Genomic DNA, 19,160 nt, shown 5'->3' with positions numbered 1-19,160 from the left:
TAAAGGTTTATGAAGAGATTCTGCAAGAAAAGAATAAATAATAATAAAAACCCTCTTGTGATGATATTTATTTTGTAATTCTGAAATTCAGAAAGGGATTAAAAACGCATAATTTACGTACTAGGCAAATTGCACAATACATTTTTAAGCAATAGCTTGCAAAAAAGCTTGATACAAATTAAAACTAAAACCTGCAAATTTATACTTGTTTTTGTTTTCAACTTCAGAAACTTAAATAAGCAATTGCACATTTTCCAAAAAAAAAAAAAAAAAAAAAAAAAAAAGTAATTTCTTGGCAATTATTTCATGGTTCAGGCTTTAAATGCTTAATCTGAGAAGACCGGTTCTGTGAGCCCTCTTAAACAGATGAACACTAAAGGGTCTACATGTAATTTCTACCCTGTATGTTCTGATGTTACTGTCATCAACTTTACAACACAGAAGGTTGTTGCAAATGGGGGCAAATTTAAAACTCCAACAATAAGCATGTCCAGAGTACATTTAACTCAAATGACTTAATTAGCTTTCCACTTAAAAAACAAACAAAAAACACAACTAAAAATAAAAGTGAGAGTAAACGACTGTAAAATTCAGCGAAATTAAGAGAAAAAAAAAAAACAAGCATCAACTTTAACAATGCCATTTGATTTTTCCCAAAAGATAACCAACTTTGATATATGTGAAATCTATCTACAGTACTATTTTAGTATTTAGTTGTTACTCGGTTGTACTTCGATGTGCAAAGACAAGTTTTCACTAGACATGACGCAAACACTACATCTTCTGCGTAACTGCGGGAACCTGGTTATTTGAAATGCAAATGGTCAGAGTCAGGAGTCTTCTTGCATTGAAATACAGACAATACCATGAGAAATAGTTCATTTGGCAACATATTGTATAAATAATGTATTTATTCTACCAATCATTTTCGCAATCATTCATTTTAAAATGGAATTTAAAATATTCTTGCTTCAGTGCAGCTATGTTTCAACGCCATTTAGTCTGAAAGCATGATGATTCGTGGTCACTTCTCTGGTTCCATCAGTGGCATGAAGGGTAACAGTCACAAAGTTATTTTCCTCCTTGGACAGCAGCTGCTGGCAACTGTCAGTAGAAGTTCATTGCACTGTGCTACTATAATAATAATAAATAAGTTCAGCATATACATTGCAACATCATCTTCATTGACGCATTCTCATGAAATCCTGCATATATATGATAATCCAAGCTTCCTCTAAAACCTCGTAACCTTACATTCTAAGCAGTGAAAAAGAATTTCAAAAATCTATATTTATGTACATAATAGTATAAATATAGCAGGCATTCGATACTGCCCTGACACAGGACACAGTGTGAGCGAGCATAGCCTCCAGAGCTGAACCTCAGCCAGTAACAAAATAGTAAATTCCTCCATCTGTTTAGAGCAAAGTCTGCTCATCATGGTGTAATCACAAATGCTCTGTTCACTTATGCCTGGCTTCCCATGTCCCACGTCATCGCAGTAATGTCCATGTCGGTGAGCGTGACTGTGTACGGGGCATCCACTTGCTCAGGCTCTACGTGCTCCTCTGCTGTCACGGTGCTGTTCAGGGTATTTTGCCTCCAGGAATTTAGTGGTCGGATTGATTTCTGGAAACGCTGTCAAAACAAAGAGAGAGAGAGAGAAAGCCAGAGATAATCACAAACCCACTTAAGACTGCTACTGTGACAGTAGTGTACGTTAATGAGTGGTGATACTGACTTCTTTCAGTGTTCCAGTTTCTTTGGTGATGGCGACGATAGCCCAGATGAGGATCTGTAAACAGCAGGTGGCCCCCATGCACACACCTAAGGCTTTACCCCACAGTGGATACACATAGTCGCCGTAGCGGAGTGACGTTCTGTACATCTCAATGAAGATGTATGTCAGGATGAACTATGCAACGGGAAAAGTACAGAGTGAGCAGAGGATCATTTCATCTCAACACAAAAAGAAGCAGAGAGGAGGGCCGCCACAGAAAAACTGCAGATCGAATTCCAGTTTCTCCTCTTCAATTATTTACCTGCCCCAAAGATGTCAGCACAGTGGGCAGCTGACGCTTTCAAATGAGTGACGTCATTTTAGTTCCTTTGTTAGTTTCTGAGTCAAACCCTTCAGTCATTTAATAGGACACTATGAACTCTCTTTCGCGCTTTTACTAAAGGTTCACTGGTACACTTGAATGCAGATGCTAATAGATTTACCCGCTGGATGCCAAGTTCATGCTTTAGAAGCAGCAGCATTTGGTTTTAAAATGATACAAATCAACAAGCATATAATGTGAATGTGTGCTATAGTTAGCAGTATCACCACAGCTACCAGAAGTGGGTTTTTTTTACTTATTCATCCCATAATAGCTGTGCCAGATAAACAATAATGGAAACAGAATAAGATAATTTAGGTCACAGAATGTAAAACATTTAAGATAAAGCAGCTTTATAGCTTCTGGACTTGAAGTCAGCCACCTTAAAAAAAAAAAAATTAAAAAAATGTAATTAAAAAGAATATCAAAACTTGTACGTTGTCTATTAGGTTGTGCACAACAAGGGTTATTTACTGTGGCTACAATTTACAGACTTTCTCTAAATGCCTCATGACGGACACATTCACCTTATGCACAGAGATTCCCACTTAAAGACCAAGAGGAGTCACAAACCACACCTCATGGGCTCAAAAGCTAGTGTACTCCAAGTGTTGGTCCCTAGACTGGGTAAATGGAAAGGTGGGGTGAGGAAGGGCATGTGCCATAAAATCTGTGCCAAATCAAACATATGGATCCTGTGGTGAACGGGAGACAGAAAGTTGTGCTAGAGCTGTGAAAGCTAGCAGAAAACAACAACCTCAACACTGCATTTGATCAGACATCTCACAATAGTCCTGCTAAGTCTGAACTTTTGGGTGAAGGGATGCAAAGAAAAGCAAGAAACAGCCAGGCACACTGAGACCTGCATGCAAAGATTCTTCGATTTATTAGAGAGATATTTTCACAAACATTTGTTAGCCGTCACCAGTGCTGTTGTTATCTACTAACAACCAATATCGATATCAGTTCAAGTGTAAACTCACCAGTAGAAGAAACGGAGTGCAGAAAACCCAGCATGCTTTGAAGTAAATCAGCACTTTGCCACACCAGGGAGGGCAGTGGCGAATCATATCCAAAATGTCTTGACAAAACTGGTTGACGCCTAATAAAAAACAAATTAGAAAAAACAAACAAACATTCAAATACAAGGAAGATCATTAAAAAAAATACTCATCATTCAACCAAGAAAACAGAATGTAAAAAAATATGATCAATGTTCTATTCAAAAAATAAAATGCAGGAAAACAAACAAACTTGCCATACAGCAAGTCAGTCACTGAAATGATCAAAAAAGGAGTGACATGGTTAAAGGAGTTTATTGTGAATATGAGGGCTGTGAGATGAGATACCATAGAAGAAGGAGATGCCAATGCACATGAAGAGGGTGATGATGATGAGGCCGAAACTAGTGCTGAAGGAGTCAATGAGAGTGAACCAGTAAATTCCTCCCTGTATAGACAGACAGCATGGGAAATATGACTCTTTCTGATCATATGAAGCATGCAGACACGTCAGACTCCTCGTTGAAAACAAACATACTCACATTAGTGACTAACAGGAGGCCCATCAGGTAAAAGAAAAAACACAAAGCACCCAAGAATAAGGACTTTTGCAGTGGGTTTCCACGGAGGTGAGGAAACTCATCCAACACGGCCGTAGTGATGCCCTCCATGTTTCCAAACTGTGAAGCATTAAGAAGGTGTAAAACATTAATAGGTGGTATCCGTATGTTAGACCTATATTTATGCTGCTATCTTTGTATAGAGTGCAGCCTTACCAGGGTATCAACTCCCAGCATAAAGAGCATGAGGAAGAACATAATTGACCAGAACACCGAGCCTGGCAGCAGTGCAAGGGCTTCTGGGTAAGCAACAAAGGCTAACCCAGGACCTGAAGGTAAACAGAAAAAATTGCATTTCAAAAAGCCTGATATAAATAATTAATTGTTGCTGTCTGTGTTATAGAAGCCAAATAGGTAAACTACCAGTATCTGCCACTTCTCCCACAGGAACGCCCTTCCTGTATGCCATGTGACCCAGGACTGAGAATATAGCAAATCCAGCAAAGAAGCTGGTGCAACAGTTTCCTGTGGTGATAACTATAGTGTCCCTGAAAACAAACAAACACAAAAATCAAACCATGATTACCAGAGCCATGAAAAACAAGTAAACAAATGACAAAACAAAAGAACAGAGCCCAAACTCACCGGATGACATTGTTGTCAAACTTATTGTATGAGGCCATAGAGAGCAGCCCCCCGACACCAATACCTAATGAGTAGAAGATCTGTGAGGCTGCGTCATTCCAAACCTACAACACAACACACACACACACACACACACACACACACACACACACACACACACACACACACACACACACAGTTATTTTAAAGCAGCATCAATACACTGTGTTCACCAACTACCACTGTCCCATCAAATCTACCTGTGCGTTAGCCAAGCGGCTCCAGTCTGGTGTGAGGTAGAAGGCGACGCCCTGGAGAGAGCCCTCCAGTGTGGCCCCTCTGATGATCAAAACAATGAGCACAAAGTACGGGAAGGTAGCCGTCACATAAACCACCTGAAAGCAAAGACAGCAAGGACACACATGAGGCCAGCAAGATATTCGAGCAGAGGCCACGCAAGAGTTTGTATCTGTGCTGACAATAAGAACATTGTGTTGCGTCACCTTGCCAGAACTGCGGATGCCCTTGAGCATGCACAGGAAGATGATGATCCACGCTGCGAGTAGACACAGGGCCAGGGGCCACCGCACAGGGCCTGGATCGTGAAGGCCCTTACTGTCTACTACACCCAGGACTTGCTCACTACAAGATGAAATAGCACAAATATGACCACACATATTACGCATCTGTTTTCTCCCACTTATCCAATTCAGAGTTGTGTGGGGGGTGGAGCCTATCCCAGCTATCAGAAAGAGGCAGGATACACAGGGCTGTCACAGGGCTAACAGAGAGAGACAGGCGTTTGCACTTATGGGTAATTTAGAATCACTAATTAGCCTAACTGTAGGAGGAAGTTGAGGAGAACATGTCGACTCTACACAGAAAAGCTCCATGCTGGATTTAAACATTTTTGCTGTGAGGCAACTATGCAAACAAGCACCTATTAGACATTAACTATATAAACAAGGCACAGCTGTTGGTCTGGATTTCTATGATGACATCGTCCTGGACGCTAAAACATTCCATATGTCCTACAAGGGAGTAAGAGAAGTGAAATTCAGTTTCTGTGGCACTCTTTGTCTACTACAATGCCTGTAATATTCAGATTTCTTTTATTTTTTGAATTCACTTAAATAAAATTGAACCAAATTGAATTTGACTAAAGGCATAGTACGATGGCTAGGGCCTTTCTGTGTGGAGTTTGAATGGTCTCTCCATGTTGGCGTGGGCTCTCTCAAGGTACTCCAGCTTTCTGCCATAGTCTATAGACATGCAGTTAGTGGGGGTAGGTTAATTGGGGATTGAATTGCCCACAGGAGAGTATGAATGATTGTCTGTCCGTCTGTGTTGGCCCTGTGACAGACTAGCAACCTGTCCAGGCTGCACCTCATCTCCTCACTCTTTGACAGCTCAGAAAAGCTCTGGCCCCCCTGCATGCAGTAAAGTGTAATAAAATACTGACTGCATTACCACCCATAAGGCTATACACCTTAAAATGAAAGAAAGCTCTTGTGATATTATGCATTTTGACTAAAAGGATAAATCATGAGCACAGTGCTTTTTGTAATGATGATGTGCAAAGCCTCTGGGATTCATTCACCGTGTCCCACGGACTGCTGTGGTTATCTGTACAGACAACTGCTCTGTACTGAAACTCTTATGTATTCTGTAATAACACTGTGTTGCTGTGAAGTACTAAAAAACAGTTGACAGGGATCAAGTGTCGAGTCATTTTGAGCAAGTACTTCAGCAAGGTTTATAATTACCTAAATAATTGTATGAGAAATTTAAAATGAGTAGACTTGAATGAGAACAATTCTTGTCACTTTGTTTTGATGCAATTTGATTAGTTAAAGCTCCTGCTGCCATTTCAGATTTGTTCAAAGCCTCTTGTATGTTTTTTCTCACCCAATTGTTAAGACACAGTTGGCTAAAACCATCAAATGTGTCACTTGGGTGTGGCTTAGAGACATACCAGTGCCTTTGCATTGCTGTCATTTTGATGCAGCCATAGTATATAAGTTTAAAAAAATATTTTGCAAATTAAACCCTTGCTATGCATTACTTTTTTCCATCCATCCATCCATCTTCATCCGCTTTGTCCGGGGCTGGGTCGCGGGGGCAGCAGCCTAAGCAAAGAGGCCCAGACCTCCCTCTCCCCAGCCACCTCCTCCAGCTTATCCGGGGGAATACCAAGGCATTCCCAGGCCAGCCGAGAGATATAATCTCTCCAGCGTGTCCTGGGTCTGCCCCGGGGCCTCCTCCCGGTGGGACATGCCTGGAACACCTCACCCAGGAGGCACCCAGGGGGCATCCTTGTCAGATGCCCGAACCACCTCAGCTGGCTCCTTTCGATGTGGAGCAGCAGCTGCTCTACTCTGAGCCCCTCCCGGATGGCCGAACCTCTCACCCTATCTCTAAGGGAGAGGCCAGCCACCCTTCGGAGGAAGCTCATTTCTGCCGCTTGTATCCGCGATCTCGTTCTTTCGGTCACTACCCACAGCTCGTGGCCATAGGTGAGGGTAGGGACGTAGATCGACCGGTAAATTGAGAGCTTCGCTTTTACACTCAGCTCCCTCTTCACCACGACGGACCGGTGCAGCGTCCGCATTACTGCAGCTGCAGCCCCAATCCGTCTGTCGATCTCCGGCTCCCTTCTCCCATCACTCGCGAACAAGACCCCGAGATACTTGAACTCCTCCACTTGAGGCAGGAACTCATCCCCGACCCGGAGTGGGCATGCCCCCTCCTTGAATCGCTACCTTATCGTGGTGGAGGGGTTTGTGTGTCACAGGGATCCCACGGGCTATGTTGTCTGGGGGCTTTTGCCCCCTGGTAGGGTCTCCCATGGCAAATTGGCCCTGGGTGAGGGACCAGACAAAGAGCGATTCATAAGACCCTTATGAAAAGGACACCGAGGGAACAGTTTACCCTGCCCGGGATAGGGTTACCGGGGCCCCGCCCTGGAGCCAGGCCCGGGGAGGGTGCCCGAGGGCGAGCGTCTGGTGGCCGGGCCTTAGTCCATGGGGCCCGGCCGGGCACAGCCCGAAGAGGAGACATGGGCCCATCCTCCCGCAGGCCCACCACCCGCAGGAGGCGCCATAGGGGTCGGGTGCATTGTGTGCCGGGTGGCGGCCAGGAGCGGAGGCCCTGGCGGACTGACCCCCGGCTGCCAAGACTTGCAATAGGGACATGGAATGTCACCTCTCTGGTGGGGAAGGAGCCTGAGTTAGTGCGTGAGGTTGAGAGGTACCGGCTAGATATAGTCGGGCTCACCTCTACACATGGCTTGGGCTCTGGAACCAGTCTCCTGGAGAGGGGCTGGATGGCATTACTTTTTTCTTTTAGTAAAACATTTCATATAATGTACAACCTTAAAAACAACACTGATTTATTCATTTATGTAAAATGACCATCCAAATAAAGCACTTACTTCCAGAAGATTTCTGTCGGGGTGAGGACTTTACCAGTGGAGTTATTGGCAGTGTTGTTACAGATAGCTGCATTGGCCTCACAGGACCAGGGCAGAGGGCTCTGGAATGAGCTGCCCAGGTAGTAAAATGTCCACGCTATAATAACGTTATAGTAGAGACACACCAGTGTGGACACACACAGCATCCCAATCCCAATCCCTGTGTAAAAACACAGAGAGGGACATGAGTACCTCAGACAAAAGCAAATGTTCTACTGTATAAGGCAAACTGTATGTAATACATTAGTTTCAGAAAATGGTGCTTAAACTGGCAAAAAGAAATAATAGTGACATTAAACAATCACTGCAGAGTTTATCACCCTTGATCGCACCATTGCTGACAGCCAGTGTTATTCTTGCTAACATAAAAACGTTCACTTCCTTTTTCCTTTTATGAGGAACTCCATCTCACCTTTCTCTTAAATAAGCCTGCTGGCATGACCACTCCCTAGCACAGGTAAGACATTTCTTACAGGGTTAAAATTAGTTTCTGAGAAGCCAGGCATTTTAAGGTAAGCCATAAGAAGTGAGGCAGCAATTTGTTTTGAGTCACTCAGCAGCTATTTGCATGAACTATAATGTCTGGTCTGACTGGTGACGCTGGCATTTTGACGTCAATCGGAGATTCTGCCCACACAAATCCTTCAAATTCAAACAGAAATGCTGCGTAACTGTGGTCAAATATTTTGTTCTAACTAACTGGAATAAAGTACCCCCAGTATGAAATCACCATGCAGACACCATGCTAAAGTTTCCAAAGTCTTTCCACCGATTTGCTTCTGCTTTCTGTAATTACTTACAAAAAAATCCTGCAATAGGAGGTCATTACCTTTGAGCAGAGGGCAGCATTTCCACACAGTGATCGGGCCGGCTGCTCCATACTGGCCTAAACTCAGCTCCATGAGGAAGAGCGGAACACCCGTAACAATAAGCATGATGAAATAGGGGATGAGAAAGACACCTGTGAAGATTAGAAACAGGCCTCTTTAATGAAGGGAGGGAGACGACTCAATAAAAACGACTTGGTTTGTGGATGCAGGCAGCCTGTAGCAGCAGGCTAACTTATAAAAATGCAATATAGACATAATCTATCTGACTTTACTGTCAAAGAAGCTGCAACATGTACGCTTTTCAAAAGGAGATGTGTATTACTTAAGGCTGGGATCAAAAAGTAAACCCCATTTCTGGCGTGTAATCGAGGAAAAACATTGTCCCTACTTAGAGGATTAGTGAATGCTTTGTGTTGTAGTTCCCACTCTCCTCAGTCTTTCCAGAGGGTGTCATGGTGTGCTCTGGAAAAAGTGTGCCAAATAAATCAGCATGATGAGAAGCACACACCCAAGGGCAGGGCAAAGAGTGCCTCATGCACAAATGAGTGTTACAAACAATGACACACACACACACACACACGACAAGCATTTGACTATGGACCACTCACCTCCCCCATTGCGGTAACAAAGGTAGGGGAACCTCCACACGTTTCCCAGTCCCACGCAGTATCCAATGCAGGAGAGCAGGAACTCATACTTTCCACCCCACTGCTCCCTCTGGACAATCTGTGTTGGAGTAGGTAGTTGGCATTCAGACTGTGGCTGTGGTGTAGGTATACTTGGCGGGTTGAAACCATTTTGTGTGACTGTATTTCCATTCATATGTACTTTATTCTAAAAACAACAACAACAACAACAAATTACATTGTTAGGATGTTGAAATGAGACGGGAAATACATGGTAACTCTGATGTAAATACATATGAGGAACTGACTGTGACTGACTGTTCTGTTTGCTTTTGTCTGACAAGGTTTGTTTGCAGTTTGTGGATTACACAGTCGAGTACAAAAACCAAGAACAGGTACACACACTTAGCGTGTGGTTTAACTTTTCTATCTCCTTAAAACTGTCCACTGATCTATTGCTTCCTGTTCCTCTTCCTTCCTGCGCACCATCTACCTCTAAACAAAGGAGGAACTGGTTTTGATGTCTGCACACACAGGGAGGAAGTCTGATGAAGATAACAACAGGGCTTCTGCTTTAAGCATTGTTATATAGTTCACGTTCCCCCCCCCATTTTTAAACACATTGAATGCCAATGTATTATTACGTAAAAACAAACAAACAAACTGCATGAACATGAGGATGACTTGCTTCTGTAAAAGAAGTTGCTCAGTTGAGTTCTCACGCTGTTATCTGGATATTACCATTGTCATTTAACATCATTATGTGGACGTTTCTATAGCTACTGAGGATTAAAGTTTAGCTAGTATTATTAAAAAAAAAAAAAAAATTTTTTTCTTTTTACATAAGGGAAGTAGGTCTTGATAAGTGTTAAACTTCCATCTACTCCTTTTTGTACTTAAAAACATTTATTGACACCATCAAGCAGTTTTTTGTATTTTTTTTATTTTGTATTTGTATTTTTTCGTTTGAATTAAACAACATTACAACTTTTGAGCCCATAATGTAGCATGTCTGAGATATTTTGTATGACTGGCTTTTACACACTTCATCAAACAGATATGATGTGGACAATCTGATGCACATGGTAAAATCTGTTGGTCAAAAAACAAAACAAAACTTCTTTAAGGTTACAGTTACTCTTGTTTCTTGTGGTGATTACTATTCTTCGACGATTAAAATCCAGATATATTTTATAAGTTGTCCCATTGAGATTTAAAGAGTGGGGGCTTAGAATAACAAGTAGCAGCAATCATTTTCAATTATAACCCCCAAAAACCCACACAGTCACTTAATATACCACAGCCACACCTCAGAGGGAAACGAATCGTTTTATTTCCCGTTTCTACACATTTGCTCCACTATTGAACCAGTCTTTCTAGCTGAGTACTCATTGTGCATGTGGGATGTACACAGCGGGGAAAAGTTAAGGTAAACACAACTGCTGAACAACTGAACCGAGGCAAGGGCTTTATCTGCTGCAGACGAAGAGGAAAAGCCTGAGAGCAATGCAGGCGGACAGGTTGGACCGCCTCATCTGAACACGGTATCTTTCAGACAACTGAAAGCGCCCGTTGGTGACATTGAACTGCTCGTAAAGTCGTAATGAGCTTCTGGAGTTACATCAGGACGCTGGCGTGTGTCTTACACCTGCACAGAGTCCTGTATGATGCGGTGAAAGCCAGAATAACAAAGTTGCATTGCTCCTACCTGCTCTGCGGTTGCGCCGCTGTCTCCAGCCGGGTTCCCGGAGGCTGCTTTGCCGGTTGTGTCCTGCATTTTCCCCCACTCTCCCTCCCGACAGAGGTGGCCCTTCGCTGTCCGGTTTGTCACTCGTCACTCCGCATTTCACAGGGGAAAGCGTTTTTTTAGGACTCCATGATGTGGTGGCTGAAGTTGAAAAATAAGCGCTGTAGCTCAGACACAACAACTGAGTGACGAGCAGGAAACAAACCGGTGGGCGGTGAGGTGACGAGGAGACAGGAGGCAGGGCGCAGGTGCAGCTTTATCCAGGAGGAAGACACCTCCTACTCCTTCTCCTGTACCTTTGGGCGGCAACTGGAGGAGTATCGATAGCTATGCTAGTGTTTCGGTGCTTTGTTTTACATGTCCTTTACATTAATTTGAGTTTTCTGCAGTGTACGCCCTGAGCCTGTCTGACAGATACCATCAAAGGCTGACCTCACCTCTGTGTGCTCCTGCAGCCCACCAACAGAGACCAAGTTAAAGATGTGTACTTAAAAAAAAACCTACTTTGAAATCAATGAATCAACATAAGGCTCGCTTACATAGTATTAGCTGCACACAAACATGATTCTGGTCCTTAAATACATCAGTTAAAACATTTATTTTTCTTTAGTGTGGCACAAAAAAAAAGTTTATTTTGTCCAATTTTCATAAATGTCTCTTTCTTGCTAAGAGTAGCAGCACATGAAAGCCTCCTGCCACACACAGTTACCGGTAAGTGAGAGATGCTAACACAAGGTTACGTTATATCTGCTAAGTTTTTATTTATCTGTATGTAAGTTTCTGCAATATACAGGGTTTTGGGGTTTTTTTTACGAGCTACCAGGTTCTTTTGCTCAGTTAATCCAACAAGCAGGGCACATATTTATACCCCTAACCCTTATTTAAATTACTGATTAGAAACCATATGTGTGTTGTGTTTTTAATCTAATAGATTTTCAGAGTTGACATGTCTGTGATATTGAGCTGCCATCAGGAGTAGGGCTGTTTTTATTACCAGTGCAGGCTAATGAACCCAAAGAACCAGACCAACAGCAGGAGTTGGTTTCAAGAGGTTGATATGATACTTATTGTGTGGTGTGGGGGTCTATGTGACTATGGTTTAGTCTTGCTCAACTGGTCTGATTTAACATGTAATTAATGCTAAACTCCATAAGTAATCTTCACCTATGTGCCACACATGGGTTGTGATATTGTCGAGAATAAATAACTGTACCCAAATGGGTAATTTAGGAGAATAGACTGGACTGGGACACTTATCAACAAAAATGCTTTGTAAAATTGATTGAATTGAATTTTAGAAACTATAAGGACAATAGATTTAACCTGATAATTACTGTGCTTCTCAGTTCACCCTCAAAAACACAGCTGTACGTCGCTTTTGGGGCTATTCAATAGGGTGGTTCACTGAAATTAGTAAAAAAAAGACAATGTTACTACATGTATGGTGTGTGTATGCCCTATGTCCTCCTTAAAAGATGTGCCAAACTGAATGAAACTTTGCAGACACAACAACTTATAATGTTAATTTCGTCATGTTATGTTCTTCATTTGCATTTGTTTCACACCTTCAAAGTACATCATCAACGTGTAACTTAAAAGGCACCAAAATACTGACTTAATTCTGAGTGAAGAATATAAGAAAGCAACTCAGGCCTGGTAGTACGTTTAAAATTCTTTGGTTCTTTTCCACTCACACCCATTTTACTTTGTTGTACAGATATACACCTAAATTATTTAGCTACCTAAATAAAAGTTAAAAAAATAAAAATAAAGTTGTATTAATACAAAATCCACTGTATTTAATTAAAATTATCATCAATAATGGATTGCATGTATATAGCGCTTTTCTAGACACTCAAAGCCCTTTACAATTCCACTATTGATTCACTCTCACATTTACACACTGGTGGAGGCAAACCACTGTTGTAGCCTGCCCTGGGGCAGACTGACAGAAGCAAGGCTACCATATCGCACCATCGGCCCCTCTGGCCAACACCAGTAGGCGGTAGGGTGAAGTGTCCTGCCCAAGGACACAACAACCAGGACAGACAGAGCTGGGGATCGAACCGGCAACCGGTTACAAGATGAGCTTCCCAACCCCCTGAACCACGGTCGCCCATCAAGATAAATAATGACATCTGGACTATTTCTCTAGATACAAGTGATAAACTGCAATTTAAAGTAGGGTGAAGGCCAACTTAATCCAGTTAGCCTTGACCCTGCTTAATCTCACATCTTGCCTTTGGTTGAATCTTGGGTGGATTTTGGTTGGATCTTGCCCTTAACCCAACCATAGCACAAAAAAATCAGTGTTAAATGTAGCAGATTTGCCGAAGTAAACCTGCCAGTTCTTGCCAGCTATCAGCGACGTCATAGTTTGGCAGGAGGAAACTTCTTTACTGGCTTGCTCCCCAAAGTTGAGTGTAAAACTGTAAAAGTTGAATCAACAAGTTGTAATCACAGGGGCGTAACATGCTGGAACTATTTCTCAACAAACGAGCTTATGTGCCCCACCTGTACTGTTCACATAGCCTACTTATGTCACACCTAATCACACCGAACAATGATAAGAGAATTTGAACCTTTCTGTATGTGATTGACTGTATACTGAAGATACTCTAAAAAAATAATTTGGAATGGACTCAATATGATTTTCCACTTTAATCAGGTTTATAATTCTTTTGTTTTCTTGTCTTTTTTTATTTAAATACTAGGATCATTAGTTAAATTTATTATAGGGCAGATGTTGTGGAGCTACTAAATTTGCATTATTGCTTCTTTTTAAAAAAAAAGTTAGATGTTGGTTTATGTTCCTAAAAGGCTTAGCCTTCTGCAAACATACTGCATAAAAATGCACAAGTGTAAGTGAGAGTTATTGATCTTCACATGGTTGTAAGGGAAACCCCAAACCTTCTTATTAATCTGTCTGCACAAAAGAGAGCATCTGACCACCCTTTTCAACACAACTTTCTCTACCGTGCCTCAGGTACATTTGATCAGCTGTTAACTGCAAACATTCAGCAGTAGCAACAGCACAGTATATACAGCTGTAATGACCACACAGAGAGGACATCTTTCCTGTGAAGTAGTGTTGCGCTCATCTGAGAAATCACAGAAATAGTTGCAGCATCTTTTTGCCCGCACATGTAAGTCTTGATGGTGTGATCCTGAATGCCAACTCGTGGATTCTAATCCACATAAGCTCGTGATGCTTTCCTAAATCCATCCAATCTGTTGCGTGTCTATACTTAACAGCTCCACTCAATAAATCTGGGTCAGCAGAAGGTAAAGTCAAGCTACAGTTGCTGTATGTGTAGAACAAGTTTTAAAAAGAGTTGTGTTTAAACCAACCTTTAGCCTGGTGTTGTGAGAGCCCGGTTTGGAAGCTACCCTCATTAAGGAGGAGTAAGAGTGGACGAGAGCTCAAAGACGCAGATTTGAAGATTTCACACAGAAAATGGAACTCCAGGACCATACGATGAGCGATTGGAGCCAATACTATTTACCACCTACAAGTGTGAACCACCACTTTCTCTTTAGTGATTTGAAAAGCAGCTGTATGTGGCCGCAGGGTAAATCAGATGCATACTGCAACATCTGGGCCGATATTGAACCGGCAAGAGTGAAAAGCTGTAGCAGTGGGTCTTTTGCTATGGATGCTAGAATAAGACTGGACAGTTTGAAATCTGGGTGCAATCCACCCTTGCCTTACTGTGCCACCAGCAGGATGTTGCACAATTATAGCTGTGAAAAACACTCTTGGGACAGTGAAGAGTTGCAGGAAGAAGAGACTGCTTTGGACCTGGTGGAAATCCTTGACATAGCGGATGAAGAGCAGGATGAGGAGAGCTGGTAAATGCCATCAGATGTACAGTGATATTCTCTGACAGTGCAGCTTGTGATGTAGAAGTATTTCATTTTATTTAGCTTGTTTCTAGTCTGAGTTATGACAGAGACATGAACCTGAATTTGTGCACTTCTAAAGAGACGTTAAAGACTTTGAGGTGGCTGCTTCTCAGGACAGTTCAATCTGAGCACTCTTCAGTATTAAAAGCTCTTCTGAACAGATCTCTTCTTTACATAGTCGTAACGTCTTATTCCTCACAGGCTATACGAGTCTCCAAGGAAGCATTCGTCTGTGGAGAAAAAGGAATCTGCTTTTAAATGGTGTCGACATGTTCTTGATAATCCCAGCCCTGAGATGGAAGCTGCATGCCGTGCACTGATAAAAATGCTGGATCAAGGCAAGCAAGCGCTACAGACTCACTCACACACTCATTATCTTACAAATATCCTTGATATAAAAGAGGATTCCTTTAATGGCATTCACTTTTTGTATTGTCAGGATCAAGACGTGAGCTCCACAAACGTCCTGCAGTTTCCTATCATGCTGCCAGGGTCCCTGTGGGCTCCTCTGTGAATAAAACCTCTGCCAGTGCAGCAGCAAATACATCTGACAGTTCAGGTAATATCTTTTTTAAAAAGTTATACTCTGAACTTCAACCATGAAACCTGAGTCATTATCTTACATTCTTTTCTACACACACAGATGACCTTTACACTCCAGCACAGCTACACATGATGTAGTTTTTTTATAAGCTTTGGATAAAGTTAGCTTTAATTTATGTCAGTTGTTTTAGTTCGTTAACTAACTGTCTGTTTCATGTGCAGCCTTGTGTTGTGTCAGTGTCAGGTCATGCACAAAAAAGCACAAACACAACCTAGTAACCCATCAGCTAGTCTGCCGACTTACCTTCTTGGGACAACTGTGGATTTTTTTCTTCTGTCCTGGTCATCAGTGAAGATAGATTTTTTTTTTTTTAAATAAAGCTAATAAACAAAATGCTTGTCATCAGATGATAAATGTGCAGTTAGTTGCAGATTGTTCAAAAGATTGCATTTTGTTGAAATGTGATCCCTCTTTTGGTCTCCACGGGGACTGTTGACTTGCCTGTAGCCTTACCTACTCAACTGTGATTGGTCAGTAGCACTCGGACTACGAATGAACTACAAACAAAGTGGGAAGCTTCCAGTTGACAAAATATTGTCCCCTTCCCTGCTGCAGATTCTGGATATTCACATGCAGATGTGTGTTTATGTCAGCTCAGAGTTAACTGACTTAAAGCGATGAATATGCTGGTGGGAAAAAAAATGATGAAGCTTAAAAATCTGTCAGAGGATTAAGACACAAAGACATAAAGCAAATAGACAGCATGCATATATAATTTGTGGTTTGTTTGTATTGCATATTGGGTCTATGCTTTGATATTGCTCTGTAAGACTTTATGGTCATTTTCTATCTATTCCTCATCGCAGTTTGGTTGTTTGGGTATCTTTTGGGGGTGTGGTTGTTATAATTGAGATAAGACAAGGCACAACTTCCTCAAGTGTGACTCGGGTATATTTGACAAGCTGCAAAAATTCAGCAGTATATGCAATATATGACGTACAGTAATTACAGCCACACTTCCTGATTTCCTGAGGATATTGTGCACACAGAAAAGTAGAAACAAAAAAAAAGGTATTCCTCTGAGAGACTGAAGTGCATGTCTTCAATTTATGAATTTATTAATCACAGGTCACAGTGAGCCAAGCATCTCCCTCGATGTCGTAACAAAGAGCTACAGGCTACAAGATGTCCGCATCATGGCTCAACTGCAGGAAGCCAGTGAGTATAGAAAAAAATATTTGTAGTGATATAGCATGCTACTTAAAGGTTTGATTGAGAGTCAATAACATGTACATATTTTTCAGGTTTGAGGCAGGACTTTGTCTCGATGCCTTCCACTGCTTCACAGAGGAGAAACCCTGAGGCTCCATTGATGCTTCCACCCTCGTTTAACACCACTGGTGAAAACACTGCTTACTCAACTCCAGGAAATAAATCCGAAACTTCTTCCATATTAGCAGTTAAGGAGTGCTGCCACAGTCCCAGACCATCCAGACTTCATCAACAAGTCACCCAATTCAAGCTGCTTAAACGCGCCCAGAACCAAGGTACACAAAGTCAGGCATGTTTATACTGTCAGTGTAAGTGATTGATTTTCTTGTGCTATGAAAGGATTACAGTGAGATTTACTCACTGTAGACGACTGATAGGATCTTCTTTCTTTTTATTTCTTTGTGACATGGTCGCAACAGTTTTTGAAGCTGAGAGCTTTCTGTTCATCAGACAGCTTTATATAGGTTGACAGTGAGGTACAAACAAGATATAAAATAAATAACAAGAAGGAGTAAAACACAAGGCAGAACTCCTATTTTTGATTTTCTCTTATGGTACATGTCGTGCATTTTCCACATTTCATTTGAGAAACTTTTTTTGTAAAATAGCTCCAAAACATCAGCAGATGCTAGAGGTTATACTACCTCAGTGTGAGCTCAGTGTGTTTTTTGCAGCAGCAGCAGTATCACCAGGCAGGACGAGGTCGCCCCTGCGTACCAGCCTCCGCTCCCTCCAGGCTGTTAGGAACAGCCGAAGTTTAGACATCGACGACTGCCAACCTGCTGACCAAACCGCTTACCTTCCATCAGGTTTAGATCAGTTATTTGTTTTTATTTCTTAACCAGAAAATATGTGCAAAATATGAAACTCTGCATCTTAATGACTACATGTGAGCCATTTTCTTATTTTTTAATTCATTCATTCTTTCCCAGATCTGTCATCTGCCAAGGGGGAGGGCTTAAGTTGCTGGTTGCCATCATTTTCCCCAGCTTCATTGAACTCTGGCAGCTTGTTGCAGTCGATGAAAAGCTCATCAGTCCGGACAGCGGCCGTGAAGAAGATGAACAGGTCTCACTCGCACAGCCCCTGCCGGATTCCTCAGTCTGCTAAAGGATGCTTGTCTGTCCACAGACGTGTTTTTACCTCACCTGAGAGGCTAACCACTGTAGCTTGGGGCAGAAATTTGCCTGTTCAGAGATAAAAGATTTACCCTGTGGGTTTACCTGGGATAAAATAATAATTATGTGATGCAATGTAATTATTTACTTCTGTGGCTGATAAGCCTCTGCAATCTCATGAATACATTTAGATTGTGAAAGAATTTGGGCCTATATTAGAATCCTTTGTGGTATGCTGCTCCGGGCAAACATATGCTTTTTCAGTTACATGTGCAAAGATCTAGTTCATCTTTCTCAGTAAGAGATTCTTGGTAAATGGCAGGCAGACACAACCACAGTGCTCTAAATCATGTGGTTTTTAAGTTTTGTGTTAAAGTCACAGGAATGTAGAAAAGTAAGGAGCACTGATATCCTATAAATTCACCCATATGAGACATCTTAGAAATACTGACAGTAGAGCCAGTAGGTTGTATTATCAGTGGCTTTGCAAGCATGCTACAGCTCATGTACACAAACTACCATGCATAGATTACAAGTATGAATATAGACATCAGTGTGGTCGATGAGCTGAATGAGCAGCTCTCTGCAGAGCTGTTGCAACAGGAAGTGTGCCGTCTGTCATCGTCAAGTACGAAACACTAAACGGGTATCCTTTACGTAGTAGTTGGAGTTGTTAAACAATCTGACATCACAAACAAAGCGTTTCCAGGAAACAGAGATGTGGGTTGGTGCAGCTTCACTACTTCAGAGGCCACCTTTGTTTGCTAATGTTTTTGTATCGCTGAGCATGATTTATTTTAACCCAATTGACATATTTCTCCTAGATTTTTCAGAGTAACCCGAATCCTTACCCAAACACCAGCTTGTGCACTTGCCATGGAGTTATCTTTGAGTTTGTAGGGGATGGTGTATTTCTCCATTTTATGTTCCTATATGTCAGCTCGGGCCCAGTGGACTTTACATTGACCTTTCTTTTTATTAATGATGTCTCATTTTCAATTAAAATAGGAGACAAAAGCCACTGTGCAGATGCTTATCATGGTAATAGTAAATAAATGAGTGCGTTATAGTAGCTGAGATAATGAAACCTGACATTCAGTGTGTGCTGGAGTACCCTCTGCTGTTCACTGTGTTTATGACCTTGTTCGTGAATTCACTTAACAGCAGCTCCAGTGTGTCACTAAACGTCAGGCACTATAAGAACACCACATAGTTGAGAAAAATGAAATGCATACAGAAGTGTAATTATTTGATCAGCTTGCGCTTGTTTTATTTATAATTGTTTTTTGTTGGTATGTCAAAATATCTACAACAATTTTCCAACTGTAACCACAGTCATTAAAGTCCTGTCATATTCC

General features: G+C 41.8%; 2 protein-coding genes across 3 annotated transcripts; one reads left to right on the top strand and one right to left on the bottom strand.

The window, feature by feature from the left end:
- Positions 1-53: 53 nt before the first annotated feature.
- On the bottom strand, positions 54-11,176 carry slc6a7 (solute carrier family 6 member 7). Of its 2 annotated transcripts, none has more exons than XM_085469930.1 (14): positions 10,924-11,176; positions 9,198-9,423; positions 8,589-8,720; positions 7,721-7,919; positions 4,791-4,929; positions 4,548-4,682; positions 4,309-4,412; positions 4,087-4,211; positions 3,880-3,992; positions 3,646-3,783; positions 3,452-3,551; positions 3,086-3,204; positions 1,742-1,915; positions 54-1,638 (listed from the first exon to the last, which is right to left on the bottom strand). In XM_085469930.1, the coding sequence occupies exons 1-14, from the start codon at positions 10,990-10,992 to the stop codon at positions 1,468-1,470; spliced, it is 1,944 nt and encodes a 647-aa protein (XP_085326056.1). In that variant the 5' UTR covers positions 10,993-11,176; the 3' UTR covers positions 54-1,467. The 2 variants fall into 2 exon arrangements, with proteins under 2 accessions (XP_085326056.1, XP_085326058.1); XM_085469932.1 differs by having other exon boundaries at positions 9,198-9,315.
- Positions 11,177-14,243: 3,067 nt separating this feature from the next.
- On the top strand, positions 14,244-19,156 carry LOC146699968 (SLAIN motif-containing protein-like). The gene is made up of 7 exons (XM_085469929.1): positions 14,244-14,814; positions 15,070-15,206; positions 15,308-15,427; positions 16,541-16,630; positions 16,717-16,959; positions 17,359-17,493; positions 17,617-19,156. The coding sequence occupies exons 1-7, from the start codon at positions 14,420-14,422 to the stop codon at positions 17,883-17,885; spliced, it is 1,389 nt and encodes a 462-aa protein (XP_085326055.1). The 5' UTR covers positions 14,244-14,419; the 3' UTR covers positions 17,886-19,156.
- Positions 19,157-19,160: the final 4 nt, after the last annotated feature.

This window comes from Copadichromis virginalis, linkage group LG10 (assembly GCF_057382275.1).
Source record: "Copadichromis virginalis isolate Kocher_CV1m ecotype Utaka linkage group LG10, C_Virginalis_male_GT1.1, whole genome shotgun sequence".
NCBI classification, from domain to species: Eukaryota; Metazoa; Chordata; class Actinopteri; order Cichliformes; family Cichlidae; genus Copadichromis; species Copadichromis virginalis.
The sequence above is the reverse complement of the archived record's forward strand: the minus strand, read 5'-3'. Positions and strand labels throughout refer to the sequence as shown.